The sequence below is a fragment of the Homalodisca vitripennis genome, chromosome 6 (genome assembly GCF_021130785.1).
Source record: "Homalodisca vitripennis isolate AUS2020 chromosome 6, UT_GWSS_2.1, whole genome shotgun sequence".
In the NCBI taxonomy this organism is placed as follows: domain Eukaryota; kingdom Metazoa; phylum Arthropoda; class Insecta; order Hemiptera; family Cicadellidae; genus Homalodisca; species Homalodisca vitripennis.
Genome location: NC_060212.1, coordinates 72,646,636 through 72,666,310, shown reverse-complemented (window position 1 = coordinate 72,666,310; position 19,675 = coordinate 72,646,636). Strand labels below are relative to the sequence as shown.

The 19,675-nt window shown below is 33.9% G+C and overlaps 1 protein-coding gene across 1 annotated transcript; it reads left to right on the top strand.

The window, feature by feature from the left end:
* Nucleotides 1-2,668: 2,668 nt before the first annotated feature.
* On the top strand, nucleotides 2,669-13,655 carry LOC124365428. The gene is made up of 6 exons (XM_046821408.1): nucleotides 2,669-2,674; nucleotides 4,034-4,127; nucleotides 8,130-8,255; nucleotides 9,731-9,905; nucleotides 12,479-12,614; nucleotides 13,464-13,655. Exons 1-6 carry the CDS (start codon nucleotides 2,669-2,671, stop codon nucleotides 13,653-13,655), a joined length of 729 nt encoding a protein of 242 aa, XP_046677364.1.
* The last annotated feature ends 6,020 nt before the right edge of the window (nucleotides 13,656-19,675 follow it).

Sequence of the window (19,675 nt, the reverse complement as noted above, 5' to 3'; positions counted from 1 at the left end):
ATTGATACGAACTTAAAGCTATAAGCAAAATTGAACCCTATGATAAAACAATTTGAATCTAAGGAATTGTGTATTGACACATCAGCTCACATTAAAATGTAAACTACGATATGGACATACAATTCGCTAAGTTATTGTATTCCACTTGAACCATTAGATCCTTATCTAGTTATATAAATTTACCAAAATATATAATTGTATAATATTATTAATTTATTTGAAAATCAACAAATTATCAAAATTTACTTGAATTATTACAAAACTTTTGTTTACGTACAGATACAAAGTAGTAAACTTAGCTATGGTAGGAAGAGTTGATTCATTTTGAATGTTGAGTTTAGCTCCAGTTCTCCTCCCTTTGATTGCAGAGTCTGGTATCTCACGCTGTCTCAGACTTGACTCCTGGAATCTAGAATCATGTTAGTTAGAAGACATCCAAAGAAAGCAGGCGACGACTTGATAAAAGGAAGGTGAAGTGTAGTTAAACTCAACATTCAAATTGAATAAACCCTCCTATAACAGCTAGGTTATGTGTAGAAAACTCGGTTGCTCCACCATGCTTAAAGATCGTGTGAGAAATTTTGTAGTGCGCTCAATTGTGCACTTGTGAGAGAATGAGATTGCCAATTCACATATTTATAGGTGTCGCTGATGTCAAAACGATGTAACGATTCGTTTTGAGCTTCTTCGTACCCAACTTTCTTTGGATCTCTTCAGACGAACATGACTCCCAGATTCCAGGAATTAGGTCTGAGACAGCGTCGGATACCAGACGCTGGAATAAAAAGAAGGTGAACTGGAGCTAAACTCAATATTCAAATTGTATTTACCTATAAAAATATATGTTATCACAAATTTTAGTCAGTATTAACCCATGATAAATTCCAATATGGTGGTTATTAGCATTTGGAAAAATTTTCATCAGGTATTTCAAAAGATTTAGCAATTTTCCTAAAATTATCGTGAAATTAACACAAAGTGTATTCCTACTCCTTTTTTTTTTGAAAACCAGGTTTCAACATGACATTATAGAATTATGGAACTCAACCGTTATAAGTAAACATGTTTGCGGACATAATTTTAGATTAATTATAATCAAATCAAGTCAACGATTTACAAAGGAATTGGCATGGTTATAACACACTTCTTTGTATGTAAATGTTTGAACGTATTACAATTTAACAATCCAAAATTGAGATTTATTGTCCCATAAGTTACGTTATGCGAGTTAAACATTTACATTAATAATGCATCTTTTGTATTACATCTCGAGATAATGGTTTTATGTGAAATGTACCTTTCTTTCAACTTAGCCTGAAGGCATTTTTCAGTTCAATTTTAGGTTTTTAATAATATATATTTTTATAATATAGCATCGTTATAATAAATTAAATATAAATAGTTATATTACATTCAAATGCAAGTATTCAAATTAGTACCTCTTTCACATGAAATAAATATACCAATTAATAGACTAATACAGTAAAAAAGTAGCGGATAATTTAAAAAAATCGATGATAGTGTAGTTTTTAACAACCTCAACTTCTATCTATCGAACATAAAATTATGTGGTTTAAAATAATTATGGGAACCAAATTCAAATATATTTTAAAACATTATTTCTACTTTTATTATATTTTTAATTTAGTATAAAAATAATGTATATGACGTTAAGAGTGACCTTAATTAAAATAAAAACATATTTGAACTTATTTTTGTTGTTCGAATTATTCTCTAACGTGACCATTTAGTTTAATGAATATGCGGCAATTCCAAATATTTTAGCACAAACATGTAGTTGATCGTGTTGTTGACAGTGTATGTCCTATCGTCAAATGAACTAGATTTCTGATAAACGTTATCAATACAAAACCTTTCATATTGTATGCCGTACTTGGGTTGTTTGAAGGCCGAAACTTAATTATGCAGAACTATTGTTCGTAATAGTTTAGTTGTTGATAGACAGCATTCTGGAGTTTCTGAAGGTAAAGTGCAGAAGCAGTTTTGTTACTAGAAGATAATGAACTTTGAAAAGGTAAATATTTGTATACAGTGATTCATAATAATATGAAACTATTTAGAAATAGTACACAGAGAACATAGACCATTTTCCGATTGTATTCACACTCTCTTTTCACCGAGTTTGATAATTAATAAATTTCAATTTTAAAAATCTAAATCTAAAAGCATTATAGAACACTTTTTTGCCTATGTCCATAAATAACGGAGTTTTGATTTTTTTAAATTTAAACGGTCACCATAATACAACGAAATGGCGTACCAGATTGACCAATGAACGTATCTGAGATAATTCAAGTTGTGTACCAGTTTCAGCTTGTTTGAGCTTTTTGGGGGGCGTTTGTATATAATATTTTTATATTCAAGACTAAAACATTTTAAAATAGTTAATTTAACTAATTAGTATCAACTAACAAGATAAATTTTGAATTAATTTCTTTTAAATATTGTTGCAGGTCCAGGAAACTTAGCCTTTAGAATTTTGAAACCGCTGAACTTCTGTAATATTTATGAAGTAATATCTATCTAGAATACGCGTGCTGTGCTCAACTTCAAGATGTTGGTCCCCATCAGCAGAGAACTCGTCTGTATTCTGAGCTTGAGCTTGTCTTTCATGTTCTTATTTTCTTCTGATCTGACTCTGCTAAATATGGAGGTTTGTAGAATACTCATATAAACAATAGATTTTATAATTTCTCAAAGACTACAGTTATGAAAGAAATTATCAATCATTACAATCTAGGATTAAAACGTTTAGATATCCGAGTTTGAAAGTTAACCACAAACTAACAAGTAGAGCTATAATTAAGGGAATTACTTTTAATTTATTTAGTTTATTTCTGAGTTCATAAATATTTAAAGCACATATGACAAGCAATAGCTACCAGTTTTTTTCCTATAGTGACGAAAAGAGGTACCGGTTTTGGCAATTTTCAGCTAAAACTTGAAAATGCATAACTTGTAAACTTTTGATCCAATTTAGATAAAATTGTTTTACAAGGTACATACCGCGTTTGAGTATATAGTTTTAGAAATATGAAAACGTCTTATTAAATTTATTTTAATGTTTTTATTCTTGACCGAGTGGTTAAAATCATTCTGGATTATTCATACTGCTCTTAAATAGCATTACATAAAGTCATTAGCTTGGGCTATTAAAGTCAGTTTTGGACCGATGTTTTCCGGCAGACGCCTTCCAGTCTTGATCAGATTTCTACCAGGTCCATGTTTCCATTGATTTTATTATTTACCTTGGTGTTAACTCACCAGTTTCAATAATACATACCGTATACTCGTATATTGTCTGCATATAATCTGGTCAAAACACCAATATTGTTAAGTGAATTTATAATGTGCTATCCACAACCAGACTGTATAAGAGAAGAAAGACACTACTACCCTGGATACAGGATCTTTCCGTGAGCAGATTTAACCGGTCCATGTTACCATGTTCCTAAATGCCAGTATTTTGAAAAAGCTTCTTAGATGTCTAAAAAGAGATGCACCAGAAGAGCCCCTCCCATATATGTATACATGGTATATATATTGTAGAGATGTTCACGAAAGGGTGTAAAATATTCTGTGGCTAATAGTAATCATAATTTAAAACAAAAAATGTCAACAAAACATTGGTTGAGAAATGTCTTGTTTAGCCGTTTGCCACCATTTTGCATTATGAAAAAAATCTATGTGATGACTCTTAATACAATGATGTTTGAAACTTGGTTTAAGGCTTTTCTTGGTCCAAAAGAGAATGCATTCATTTTGGGGGTTAAAGAATAAAGGGTAGTCCGTGCGTCAGTCTTGTCGTATGTTCGGTAATTCTTTGATTACGTATCGCTTATTTAATTTATATATGCAAAACTGATATAAACAATGATATATATTTGTTGTGGTTATATAACGGGAGCGGTATTCATAATTGCTATTATTCAGAAAATCCAATGCTTGGAATACCAATGGCCCCGATTGTTTTTACCTGCTTGTTGTATTAATTATGTGCTGTAAATTGCAGAAAACTATCGTGTCCAGCATCTCTGATGACAATCCCGACTTCGAATTAGAAGGCTACACTGTCATCGGAGTGTGTTACTCACTCCTTGCAGCAAGTCTGTTCTTTGGCCCGTATCTTAATATAGCAATAGGACCTAAATTAACAATGATCATCTCTGCTGTTGGATTCATGTAAGTGAGTTTAATGTTAAACTTATGTTCTAAACGTGTAAGAGTCAAGTATCTGAACCCTCTGTTCTCGGAGGACTAGACACTGTCTAGTTCATCATTGTGAACTGTGGATCGACGCCATTAGTTCTTTCAGTTTCAAAGTAGGCTGGATACGATATCACTACCCCTGTGCTAGTATCATTATTTAGGGGAAACCATTCATTAGTTGTCATTATAATAATTACAACACACTGGTTCCTCCTCAGCACGAACCTATCGGTGAATGTGAATATATAAGACAATTATATAGATTATTCTAATGATATGATTTTAAGCAACTCTGGTCAAACCATGGTTGTATCTATTGTAGATTTTTTATTTCTTTGATTTCAGGGTTGGGATTTTTCCATATGTTATGGAGAATGAGTGGATGATATACGGGGGAGCTGTTATAGGAGGGGTAGCCGCTGGGTGTTTATGGCCAGCCCAGGGACAGTACATGATAGAAAACTCCTCACCACAAACTACAGCCCGAAACGTTGGCATTTTCTGGACAATATTTAGGACTTCGTAAGTATCAAACTAATAACAGTTAATACATTTACATTTTTATGGAATACAAACGGCGGAGTTTTAACATATATAGTATTTTATTGTTATAATTTGTAACGAACTGTATTTATGCCTACATGTAATCGTCAATAATTTGAAAATAACTAATCAAGAAAAATTAACAACGACCTAAGTACCTCATTTTATACGTATGATAGCAAATACGAGATGCGACAATATAGTAATGAGACTGATGTTTTGTAAAACGTTTTGTTATCGTTATAGTTCAGTTTAGTGTTGTCTCCTTCAAAGTAGTTCCATCCAGATTGCACATACGTTTTCCAGCGCTTCTGCCATTGATGGTAACATTTCTGGAACTCACTGTAATATCCTCCAAGACCCTCGTCACAGCTTTTTGGATATCTTGTGTTATTTGAAAATGATGTCCCTTAAAAGCCGTTTTGGCTCTTGAAAATTTAAAAAAAGTTGCACAGAGCGATATCTGGTGAATAAGGTGGCCTGTGGTAGTCCTGAAATTTGTTTTGAGGTTAAAAACTACTGTACTGACAGACCAGTATGGAATAGAGCATTATCGTGATACAGAAACCAATTATCAGGAATGTTGGCACGGACACGGAAGAACTATTTTATTAAGTCTTTCTAAAATTTCTTTGTAGTAATATTGGTCAACTGTTTGTCCAGGAGGTACCCACTCTTTATGAAACAAAGAGGCACACAACATGCATTTCATTTTTGACTTTGACATGCGAGCTTTTTTTGCTCTGGGTGATCCCTCTGAACACCATTGCAAACTTTGGCGTTCTTTCTCTGGTTCGTACTGAAAAACCCAACTTTCATCACTAGTGAAAACACGACTCAACAATTCTGGTTTCATTTCCGTTTGCTCTAACAGATAAGTTGCCACATTCCTTAATGTTTCTCGCTGTTGTGGTGTGAGATTTTAGAGGACCGTTTTTCACAAATTTTTCTCATACGAACACCTTCAGTTATTACTATACGAACTGTTTATCGATTGATGTCCAGTTCTTTTGCAAATATTTTCATGGATAATCTTCGATCAGATCTTACGAGTTCACGCACCCTGGCCAAGTTGATATCCGTACGTGAGGTTGATGGTCGTCCACTGTGATCTTCATCTTCAATATTCGTTCTGCCTTCACTAAAAATTGTATGCCAACGATAAAAACCACTACTCTTGATATAATCTCCTCTCCAAAAGCCTTCTGAAGCTTACAGCAAGTTGTCGTTGTGTTTTCACCCAATTCAACGCAAAAAATGGCATACCATTCCGCAATATTATGCTGTTCCATTTCCGTCACGAGAGACACAAACATGTGTTAACTTATTACAGCACAACTCAAAACTGAGCAGTTGCATAGATGTCCCGATTGGACTATAAGAAGCTTTTAGATCAACGTTAAAGATACTGTGCCAATGCAAGCTGCGGGGTTACCACATCTTGCAAATACAATCAGTCTCATTACTTTATTGTCGCACCTCGTACTTACATGAAGTAAGTAGCAGTTTGGTTTCAACTGCAACCATTTAAACAATATTTCCCATCCTGACCGGTTTTCCATTTTCATCCGTCTTTGGATTAGAGGAGCCCTGACCTATGTATTACAGAACACAAAAATAAAATTAAAAATTGTACTAAATATTAGGTAAAATGTATTATAATCTTCATGTTCTATTCTGAAACAGCTCTCAACCCACTATTAGTGTTTGTATGCACCTAATCTCCGCTGATAAATATTATTCATAAACTACTAACGAAACCTATTGCATTACAGGAATCTGTGGGGTAACCTATTTGTCTATTATATATTCTACGGAAAGCAGCATATTGACCAGTTCACAAGAAGAACAGTGCTATACTTCTTGGCGGGAATAAACATATTGGCAATAGTATCACTCATGACTCTTCCCAAGTCTTCCAGTGAAAGTAAAACAGAGGGCTACAGTCCTTCAAAAACAGTAAAAAAATGTTGTGCCATCCTTAAGTCACGGAAGATGCATTGGCTAATGTTCACATTCATCTATACAGGTCTGTTAAACTTACTGTAACTATCAAATGTAGCTACTTGAATTCGAAAAAAGTATTTAATCTTGAAGACGTAGTTTGGATCAGAAATGGAAAAATAAAAATATTCTTTTAGAGACATTTTTATTACAGAAATAATGTAATAATTGAACTTATTAAATCGACAATCCAACAAATAATTATGTTTGTTGTCTCTCAACGCAGTCATGAGAAAAGTGATGGTTAAACTTAAATGTATAAGCAGCCCATAAAACCATGTACAAAGTATTTGAAGCAATTTTTAAACATTGAACCATGTCTCAGTGCAAAATAATGAAAACAGGAATATACCATTATCATCGTAGCGAGAGGAGAATGTAATGTTTGACTTTGTGCCGTTAACTATAATAAATAATAAAACGTAAGTTATTAGCTAGCATGTGCCTGCATAACAGTGAGGCATGAGTTAATAACCCACAGCGTTTGAATTATCAACGAAACAGTATCGTATTATCGGAATCAGTACGAGCGAATCGCTACCATGCCGCCGCAGCTTAAGTAAGAGTTTCCAGTGATCTTTGTGTAGGTCATATTATATAATAAATTACAGAGGTGAGCAGGAGCGAACCACCACCTCATTACTGGAGCTTAAATAAGGGTTTCTAGTGATCTTTGTGTAGGTCATATTATATAATAAATTACAGAGGTGAGCAGGAGCGAACCACTACCTCATCACTGGAGCTTAAATAAGGGTTTCCAGTGATCCTTGTGTAGGTCATATTATATACTAAATGATTACAGGGATGAATAGATTAGCTAGTTTAACAAGTAATTTTACTATCTGGTTTAAATCTTTACTTGTCACTTATTGCAGCAGAACTCAAAACCGAGCAGTTGTATCGATGTGCTGATTGGACTATAAGCAGCTTATAGACCAACGTTACTGTGCCAATGCAAGCCTGCAGGGTTACCACATCTTGCAAATACAATCAGTCTCATTACTTTATTGTCGCACCTCGTGTGTAGTGTGTGTGACATGTGTGAAACGTGCTTTGTAAAGGGTTAAAGAGCACACACACACACACACACACACACACACACACACACACACACACACACACACACACACACACACACACACACACACACACACACACACACACACACACACACACACACACACACACACACACACACACACACACGCATATATATATATATATATATATTCATTATATAATTGGCTAAAAGAATAAAGGAATCATACGAATCTTACTAAAATCTTTATTCATATAATTATGTTTCTATAGACGTTCTTTTCTGATTAAATCACAATAAACTTTGTTTGCAGGTTTGCAAGAAGCATTTGGAGATGGAATATATAGTCCGAGTATTGGATTCACTTTGGCATTTGGGAATTACGGCAAGGAGTTGGTGGCACTAAGTGGTCTCTTAATGAGTATCGGCGGTCTAATTGGTAAGTATTGAAATAAGTAATTAATAATTAATATATCTGGCCCTTAATTATTATCTGTGCAATTGAAATATTTTAAGTAGTATGTAAAAATAGGTAACAGAGTTTGATATAAGAATTAGTTTTGGAAAAGGTAAGAGAAGTAAAAGAATAATACAGTTTTCGGCTGCTTATTCCGACAGGAAATTAGTGCTCAATATCATCGACATATTAATGTTTATGAAAGTACGATACGACATTATTGATTTTTGAGATATCAACAACTTTTAATTAACTTTTAACAATCGGATAACGTTGTGTAACTTTCCAAAAGTTTAAAATAAAAAAATACTTTTATTTGTAAACCACCATTTTACTTATTCAAGACGAACTATTCACTACAAATCACTCTAACATTATGGCTGCTCAAGGCTAATTCTTTTTTCTTCTTCCGTATGGGTCAAACAAGGCGGGGTAAGTTTGATCTCAATAGTAATCTCTACGTATTTCAATTATATTATAAGTTCAGCTACTGAAAGTCCAAGGACCTGTGCACATCTTTGTTTTTAGATTAGTTGCGTTTCGTTAGAGGTTCACATAGGTTCATCCTGATGGTAGTTTTGTATATTATACATGACAGTATCTTAGGCATATACAATTACATGGATTTATTCTTAGAGCAGTTTTGATTGTGATTAGAATAAACAACACTGGACAAAGAACTAATCCTTGTGAAACTCCTCTATTCACAGATAGTCGAACTCCTGTGGTATTCATGTTTTGTCTGTATAGATTGTGTTCTTTCTTGCGTATGCACATTCTACTAGGGTTCAACTCAGTTAGTTTGAAATTCATTTCTTTCTATTGTATCTCATAGTCAATTTTTAGTTTTCTCAAAAGGAGAGTTTGGTTTAAGCAATTATTTTGTTGAATTCTGGGAATAAGCCACTAGTGGAATTTGCTTCTTCAGCAAGGGTAACATTTTACTCTTGCTTATTCAAAGCAGGGAAAGCTAACAATCTGTGATTTATGCTAACAACCTGTAACAGCTTTAGTCTGTGATTAAAGTTGAGCAAATGATCCGAGCTACTCGGTATAAAGGACAGGTAAAGAGTGTCTTAGTTCATGAGGCGAAGTTGGTGCTCAGAAGCCTTCCCTGACAATTAACCTGGGGCCATCGGCTTGAAGATGATTTCTGCATCACCAACAGTGGTCGGCCAGGCGGACCGCTTGCACGGGCAGGATCGCTCAGCGATCACCTTCCAACCATGGTCGTCGTTACTTCTATCGTCGATAACCATTACACTGCGCCATTGGCAAACTGTAATTATAGAAAGTTGAATAGAATAAGAAAAAAAGTACTTATTCAAAAGAAACAGCTGTACGTTGTGGGGTAAACCGATCAATCGCATGGATTAGTCTCTTAATTCAGTATAAATAATATAAACATCAAGTGAAAGTAAGAAAAATTATTTAATTATTATATTTATCCATTTTAGGTGGAGTGTGCCCCATTGTGTTCTCCACATGGATTAGAAGACACAGGTATGCTCGGAAATCAATAGTCCTGATCGGTTGCTCTGGACAGCTGTTGGCTTATCTTATCACATTCATCAACCTACCAGACACTGCGGTGTTTGGCGACACTGACCAACTGAGTCTCATAACTCCGAGGTAACATTACTTTTTCTCATATCTAATAGCAAAGTAATATACATTTTCCATAGCATTTGATATTAACATCATAGTTGTCTTACTGTATTGGTTCTGTAACCACAGTATAAGAATGTCATATTTGCTGGTGAAAAATTGGTAAAATGTTCAGAATCAAATATAGTATATCTTATATTATTATATATTTTATATCGAGAATCTCCAATTACTACCCAAACCATCCGTGAAACTATACCACTGGCCAGTTGACGTATTGTGAAGAAAGCAATGTCGGATTAAGGAATATTTTTAGATTTAGATGGAGAGAAGATGTACCTGGTAACTCATAGGGCATTTGTCGATTCAGAATGAACATCCTTCTCTCTTCTGCTGGGCCATGAAAGCGGATGTTAAATTATTTACCCATCCTTTGTTTGAAGGTTCTTTTTGACGATGGAGGGATTGTGAAGGAAACAGGATTTTCCCGGACATTTGCAATCGTTCAGTGAAATAAGAAATCAGTAACAATACGTTTCGAGATCTGCAATCTGATCTCTTCTTCAGGTAATAACTAACCTAATACATAATTACAAAGTAGGTTAAAATAAACAAATTATACCAAAGCGTTGTGGCACGTCTGTCAGGAATCACAACCACCATGTTGTTTGTCAACTTCACTAACCATTACACTTACACTGACTTAGGCGTACCACAACGCTTTGGTATGATTTGTTTATTTTAACCTAGTTTGTAATTATGTATTAGGTTATTTATTACCTGAAGAAGAGATCAGATTGCAGATCTCGAGACGTAGTGTTACTGATTTTTTGTTTCACTGAACGATGGGAAATGTCCGGAAAAATCCTGTTTCCTTCATATTTTCCCATACTGTTGTAGTGCAAAGTTTCCTTGCTTGCCCTCATAAAATTGTCATGTGACTAGCCTATAGGGCAGTTTTTTCCCAAACCTTTTGAAATCACGGTTCCCTTAAGGTCTCTACTACTCTGTCTGGCGCCCCACCTCCTCACCTGATCTCATTGGAGTCGATAAAGACTATCAATAGTGTATAACACTCTAGAAAAGGGGTTACCAAGAGACACAAGAATTACTGTAGAATAAAACATGAGAGGTCAGATCCAATTTTATTGTACATTTTAATTTTAGGAGCGTTTTTAATGTTGTTGATTGTATTGATAACAATGTTAAGTATATCGTGCTGTTCCTTAATAAGACGTTCAGATGGTAATGCTTCTCTATGAATCATGCCATGGGTACAAATCACAATGGTCGCTTTCGCTCGAACGGAGGTTGAAGCCACCTTTAGACCCGTCATTGAACTGCCACTATCATTAGACTAAATACTCGTATTACACATTTTGCGAGCCAATGCCATGCTTAGTTCTTGTTTGGGTGGAGTGATGTGTAGCGTCAAGGCAACACGGTCCATGTAATAGTGGTGAGTGCGCCTGTGAGTCTCTCACCGGAACGCTGTTCATGCGATGAAGTAGCATTCTATTTGGTAGATGTTTAATTTTCTTAAATATAAAAGTAATATTGTAAGTAATATTTGTAGTTGTTGATATATTAATGATAATAAAATAGGTATTTCAATATAACATTATATAAATTGGCTGCTGCCTTTGGAAATAAATAAATAAATATATCTAGTCTGCCTTGAAGGCAAGAATGGATGTTTATTTTTAAATTTTTCACGCGAAATGATATTTTCTTAAACACTTTCACTCCAAAGCGGAGTCCCTGGAAGGATTTCTAGGCGCCCCTCGGCGCCACAGCGCACTCTTTGGAGAGCACTGCTATAGGGAGTTTTGCTGTAAGATCCCGTGATATCCCTTCCTATAGCATTATCTCTGTTGTTATCTCTTTCCTATTAAGCATTCACCATTTAGTTTTCATTATTGAATTGGAAGTTCATCAAGTTTGTCTAATAAGATAACGATCGGTAAGGTTTTCGTGTACACTTCTCCTAATTTTTGTTTTGGGGGCAGGGTATGCTTGTGTTTTTGATGTACAATATATGTTGTCAACTTTGACTATATTCTGTTTTCCGCCTTGTTTTTGAAATGTATAATTGGTTGCATTAGTTGACATCTTATTATCACAACTGAAGAAGAGAGCAGAAACTAGTTGACGAAATGTCATCATTATTTTATTGCAGTACTCTTGCAACTGCTGCAAATGTCAGTAATAACTGCCATATGATGTAAGATGCATACGTTGTATTCGTAAAATATAATTAAAACATTAGTGTCATTCAAAATAAAAATGATTTATTTGCTTGACGTTTTCTTATAGTTTTAATCACTCTGATAACTTTTTTATATTATTCTATAAGGGAAAACTCACAGTTATCCAATAATATTCATATTTTTACACGAGGCCTTTCGACACCAAAGATGTCATCGTCAGGTGTTGAAAGGCCTCATGTAAAAATATTAATATTATTGGATAATTGTGAGTTTTCTTTTATGAAATAATAAAAGTTAGTTTTTCAAATAAGAAGAGCTCCTCCTTCAATAAAACGATTTTAATTGCTTATTTGATTCTACTTTGTATCTAACTAAACACTGTTTCAGTGTAACGTTGGCCATGACAGGAAGTCTACTTCTGACCTTTGGAGATTCATGTTTAAACACTCAAATCTACTCCATTATTGCCGAACTATTTCGAGAGAGTAGCGCCGAGGCATGTGCCTTTTACAAGCTCATCAAGGTAAGACCACTTTGTTCTATCGACGCAGGAACCAAAACCTATACTTCCTTTTGTATTTCAACAAAATTCAATTGTATTTTATCAAAAAACGTGTTACACTTTTGTAACTCGGCAATAATTTGGAGAGAACAGACCTTCGATTTTATTTTCTAAACCGATTATACCTAATTACATGGTACTACTATGAAGGATGATTACATTTATTGCAAATATATTCTAAATTTACTAAATTTGATGAATTTATAAAACTTAACAGACATGCATACTTGTTTGGTGGGGAACAATTCCAACCAAGTTGTAATAATTCATTGTTGGAAATAGAAACACAATAAGCGAGATAAAAGCGTAAGTAGTAGTGGGTCCTATAGCTCGCACTGAAGTAAATTTGGTTATTAGATATTATACGGAGTTTAAGTTTAAAAAGACAACATCAAAGATTCCAGGAGTATAATGTAGCAGGTGTCACTTAATATTTTCTTTTCAACAACAACTATTATAATTAGTTTATTCAAAAACTAATCATTTTCAAACTATACGTAAATTGATATTGGTTATGAAAAATATTATTGCAGCGAATAAGTGTAATATTCTGGGTCTGTTCCGGCGATACTAAACTATGAGTGAATTTCGATGTCCGTTATTGACCCCAAGGCATGATATAAATGAATCTTAAAAATGATTTTCAATAATATCCATGGGTATTTTGAATATTTATATTCATTGTGTTTATGTTCTGTGCTGTGATTTTGTACATGTTTATCGACAACACACGTGCTTATCGGAAGGTTCTTTCATTCAAAATAAATTACCGCAATATTTCAAAGTAAACGTTAATAAATGAATTTGCAGGCTGTAGCCATTGCTACCAGTTTCTATAGTTGTAGCCACATCGGACTGCACGTTCAAGCAGCGATCCTGTCAACGATGGCTCTCGTTGGAGTTTTCTTTTTCTTCGTTGCTGACAACGACATCCCTGTAGCAACCAATGAAATCAAGACAGTTCCTCAAGACATCGAAACAAGTCAAAACAAGAAAATATAACTTGTTTTCTTTCACTATACTTGTTTTTACTTTACTTGTTTCCACTATAAGGGTTTAACACAACGTTCTAACTTTATTTTTCAAGTCTGTTTGTATTGTATAAGATTCACGGTCATTTTATAATTAATTATTTTGTAATAAAATCTGACCAAAAATAATTTTTGTATTCATTTCTTGACCACACATATTTAAAAGTTTTGGATACTATTGGAACACAAACACACTTTTAAAGTACATATATAACGTTGAAACGGGCCTAATAACAGTGTTATATTGTTGTTGCTCTGTTTAATATCTTTAAGCTTTGAATTGCAGTATTTTCAAGGTTGCTAAATATTTTATAAATAGTTAGTAAGTTATAAAATATCAATAAAAATGATAATATAGCCTTGTGAAAATGTATAACTCTGCATAACATAAAGTAAAAAAAAAATTAAAACATCCAATTAGTTAAATAGATATGAAAATTAATATTAAAATGGAATGCTGTAATAAATAGTATGCTTTTATAACCTGTTGATGAATGCACGTAATATATTACAACTGCAGCACCTGAGGACGTATTTTTGAAGTAAAAAAACATTGGAAAGTTAAATGTACTAAATTCTTACTAACAAAATAGATATACGCATTATTGATTGATGCCCCCAGTATAATAATGAATTTTAGTCCAACATTACAACGATAACTGAGAAATTTCTAAAACGATCATCTGCAAAAAAAACACGAAAAGATGTTAAGAATTTAACAAACAACAAACAAACTGGAACAAACAAACTGGAACAAACAAACTCTTCACCTTCATCATAAAAGTATTCACAGCATACATCATAGTTAAAAAAATGAGAAATCCACCTAACCTCATGAACTATTTTAGATAACATGCTTACAAAATAGTAAAATTAAAATGTCATATTTAGTCTCTGAGCAGTTGTCTATTACTTGGTCTCACACCACATGGCCTTTACCTAAATTTCCCTGTTTTTGCTCTACCACCATTTTTACACAACACAATACATACAATTACATGCTGCAAAGTTAAACCATGAACTTACTTACACGACTAGTTTTTCATAGAGGTTTTGGCACAAGAGCTTAGAGCACACCTGCTCAAGATACTAATTTCACTTTCTTATAAAAAAAAAAAAAAAAACAACACATACCTAATTAACTTTTATATAAAACCCTACTTGGTACTAACAGATTTATGAGTAAATAACCTTAAAAACGACTCCGTAAATTGTCAATGCTATGTAAATTAAAAAAATTGCCAAGTAATTCATACAAATTTCAAGCATTTCAATTCCAAGCAAGTTTCAAGGTAAAAACAAAACACAAATATACTTTGAAATAATTAAGCTTATGATTCCCTGACGCACGTAAGATATTTATCCAATTACAAACCATCGGCTAAAGAGAATGTTGTATTAAAGAAAGGCTTAACACTTTACATAGAAATTTAATCACGTTAACTACATAATGCTTCTGAATTCACAAGAAACGAGTGAATTAAATATTATATAAGTCAAAACCATTGTGATGGTCAAAATAAAATTCCTCAATGTTTAGTAACTCTCAAAGACCATTCAGGATGGCAAGCTCCACCATGTCCAATAGAACAGCCTGTTGAGCAGTTCTTACGTTTAATTTTGGCAAATATTTCAAATCCAGATCTACCATATTCCTAGATCCAAAAATATATATCTCACGCTGAACGAAAAGCAATCAGGTCATTTTAAAATATGAACAAATTATGATTTTGCCTTTGGTAAAAAGCGACGCAATTGTAATTCTGAACAAGGTTGATTATGTAAAATAGGTAAAAAGGCCGCTAAGTGATAGTTCTACATACAAACGAATTGATGAAGAACTAACATCTAAATTTAACAAAGAACTCTGTGATTACTTTACTCAAGAGGGTGATAATGAAAATCTACCAGATGATGTACTAAACCCTCTTGTCCCAAAAGACCCAAAACAGCAATTTGCTACCACTCACCAATTTTTCATGGCAGACCTATCGTTGTAAACATCGGTTCTCCTACTAGGGGAATCTCAGCATTCACAGATGCAGCCTGCAAACCCCAATGAGAATCCCATCCTAAATTGTAGACAACGGATACTTTCTATCAAGACTCAATCTTAAGACTATCAATCCAGCCACTTCCAGATGAGATGATTCTTGTAACGATAGATGTAGAATTGCTTTACACAAACGTTCTACTTTAAGGTGGTGTGGAAGCTGCAAGACATTTTCTTTAAGCAAGGTCAAATAACACTAAACCTTCAATAAACATTTTAAACTCACTAATTAATATCATTTTAAAAATGACCAATTTTAAATTCATGGATATATTTAAAACCATTCCTGTAATACGTAAACCTTTTTATGAGTTATGTGGAACAATACTTTCTTCTTCTATTGTGTTTCAGATTGATAGACGACATTTTTGAAGTCTGGCATCATGAATTAGAGAAAATTCATAATTCTATTGACATATTTAAATAAGTTTTCATGTCTAATAATTGGAATATTAATCACAAAATTGTAACTTTTATTGAAGTTTTTCTAGAAAACCACATTTTAAAAACGAAAATACATCCTAAGGGTACTAACAAAAAGAATAATCCACATTACAGTTGCTGCCGTACAAATCATATAATAAAAATACGTGAAATTCTTTCCATTATAACCAAATCCTTATGTACCAAAACTTCAGATTTCAAAATTTTTCCAAAGGAGACTTACCAACTTTTTTTAGTAACAGAGGCTACCCTAAAAACATGTGAACCACTAGCTCAGAGAACATAAAAATGTTACAATTATTGCAAACCACTTATTAAATGATCCTAAAATTGTAATAAAATCTCATCCTGGTTTGTTACGGTACAGGCTACAGAGGTTTGTAGTTAGGTCAGTTATATTTATCTGACTGAGAAATATGTGATTACTGCAGTACCTAATGTCAGACAAATTATACAGGGTGAGTTTTAAGTCCCTTCCCCCCCAATTTTTTTTTAAACCGTATAAGTTAGGAGGTTTAAACTCCGTACATATTCGTTAGACCTAAATATCTTGTTTTTCATGGGTTCATTGACTCTCCACCTCCAATGGGGGACGGTCCACGAGGAGTAAGCCGAGATTCTTAAATGTAAGCATAGGTTGATATGCACATCAAATTAAAGGTCTCTGTAAGTAGAATACAATGCCGCAAACCGGACCTCAAAAGGTTCATCCTAATGAAAATTTACAGGGTGTTAAAATGTACAAAATAGTAATGTGTTATTTATCTGCGTTTTATCGCGCAACTGTTTAAAAGTTCATTCCAAAACAATTTTTCTATTGCTGTTTATTCTTTAAAAAGAAACTTTATTTTGTTTGTGTTTAATGATTTTAAGGGATCACTGGAAGTCCGAGATCTAGAGAGTTAACTAAAGGATTTAATAAGAAGTCGGTCATGTGATGTGTCGTTTAACATTGCCTTTTAACGCTGGAAACGGTGCTGCTACAATCTGATTTAAAAAAGGATAAATCGTAATTTTGTTAATAATAATTTTGTACAGAATCTGGGGTCTGCATTTTTAAATGTAATCTTTGACATAGTCCCTGTGTCGTTGTAAAAGTGAAAAGTTGTTCGTTATCTGGGAGACATGTTATGTTTGGTTTCAGTTACTTGGGCCATTAAGTATCTGACCTTGTTAGTTGCAGTGTGGCTACTGACCTTGTTAGTTTTAGTGCTGTTAAAGTTAGAAACATGTCTCGCACTCTTCAAGAAAAAAGTTGACATGGTGTTTATTTTTGGTGCTTCTGGGAATAATTACCACGAAAACAATGATAATGATTTGTTATACAATGATAACAATTACCACGACGATTTTAATGAAAACCATCCAGAAAGACCTGTTAGCAGAACCTATTTTAAGGCAGTTAATAACAAAATTTAGAGGGACTGGTAGCGTTACTGATGCCAAAACGTTCAGGCCGTCCTCCTTTGTCAGAAGAAGTTGATTTTGAGGTTCTTTGTACAGTCGTGGAAAATCCTCAAACCTCTTCGAGACAAATAGCAGACAATATCGGGGTATCACAACGCAAAGCAATAACTACCCTGAAGAAGCACAAAATTTCATCCCTAAAAAAATTATGCTACATCACGCATTAAATGAAGATGACCCGGACAGAAGATTGCAGTTCTGTGAAACTATGGATAGACTAATTATAGCAAATCCAACAACCGTAAATAATATCTGCTTTAGTGATGAGAGTACATTTTACGTAAATGGTTTAGTGAATAGACACAACTGCCGATACTGGGATAACTCTAATCCCCATGTTCACAGAGAACATCATACCCAGTATCCCCAGAAAGTAAATGTTTGGGCAGGTCTCTTTGGTAACCACGTGATTGGACCACTGTTTATTGACGGAAATTTAAATGGAGAAAGTTATTTACATATGCTCCAAAATAATATTCATCCATTAATAGAAAATACAATTCGCACTAATGTTGGTGAGTTTAATCGAGAAGAAGTAAGGTTCCAGCAGGACGGTGCTCCTCCACACTACGATGTTAATGTTCGTGGTTACCTTAATGTACATTTTCGTGAGAAGTGGATAGGACGACGCGGGGCAATAGAATGGCCGGCACGGTCCCCTTACTTGAACCCACTGGATTTTTTTTTGTGGGGACACTTGAAGTCTGTGATTTATTGTGCACCAGTCGCATGTGTGGAAGATCTTCGGAACAGAATTACTGAGGCCTGCAGGAAGGTAACACCAGAAATCCTAACCCGTGTAAGGAGTGAATTTGTTAACAGACTATTACTACTGTCAGAAAGTAACAGGCAATCAGTTTGAGCATCTACTACAATAAAAGGGTAAGTAACAACCTACTAGTATCGGAATCATACAATATTAGAACCGGAATCGCTGTTGAAATAAAAATAAATGGGTCTAAAACCTTTGTAAGACAACAATTCTTTAAATAAAATACTTACAAGGCGACACAACACATGGTCGACTTCTTATTAAATCCTTTAGTTAACTCCTAGATCTCGGACTTCCAGTGATCCCTTAAAATCATTAAACACAACAAAATAAAGTTTTCTTTTAAAGAATAAACAGCAATAGAAAAATTGTTTTGAAATGAACTTTTAAAAAGTTGCGCGATAAAACGCAGATAATAACACATTACTATTTTGTACATTTTAACACCCTGTAATTTTCATTAGGATGAACCTTTTTGAGGTCCGGTTTGCGGCATTGTATTCTACTTACAGAGACCTTTAATTTGATGTGCATTATCAACCTATGCTTACATTTAAGAATCTCGGCTTACTCCTCGTGGACCGTCCCCCATTGGAGGTGGAGAGTCAATGAACCCATGAAAACAAGATATTTAGGTCTAACGAATATGTACGGAGTTTAAACCTCCTAACTTATACGGTTTAAAAAAAAATTGGGGGGGAAGGGACTTAAAACTCACCCTGTAGAGATTAAAACGTCTCTTGTGGATTAGGTTGAGTATCTAATTTATACATGTAAACTACGAAACAGGCTCAGCATTTTGTAACTACACTAAATTTCACCTTTCAATTTCATTAGCATCCAAACTCTGTGCCCAACGCATACTTAGAGGTTTAATAAAGTTTTTGATGTAGACTTTTTCTAATTGTTCGATTCAATTTTTTTTAGAGTACTGAATATATCCAGTACGGTATAGTGCAACTTTGTTAGATCATTGTACGTTGTTATGAACTTGATCCTTGGTACAGTAAATTCTCAACGCCGCCGCTCGATGTCATAACATTTATATTAGTCTATGAAAATGGTGATGTATTTAGCTTACTATCATTGGTATTTAAAGACAGAGTATTGGTGATTAATTAATAGAACTAGTGAGAGAACAAAGTTTCTCTTGAAGTTTAAAAATTGACAAATTTAAATGTGTTTTATTGAAGAAATTTAGTATGCTATGAATTTTTTAGAGAAACATTGTGAGATTAATTTAATATACAGTGAA

Excerpts from the sequence above, each read along its gene's own strand:
- LOC124365428 (XM_046821408.1), top strand. Across the intron at positions 9,906-12,478 it reads CTGAGTCTCATAACTCCGAG|TGTAACGTTGGCCATGACAG; the intron begins GTAACATTACTT and ends ACACTGTTTCAG. Across the intron at positions 12,615-13,463 it reads CCTTTTACAAGCTCATCAAG|GCTGTAGCCATTGCTACCAG; the intron begins GTAAGACCACTT and ends ATGAATTTGCAG.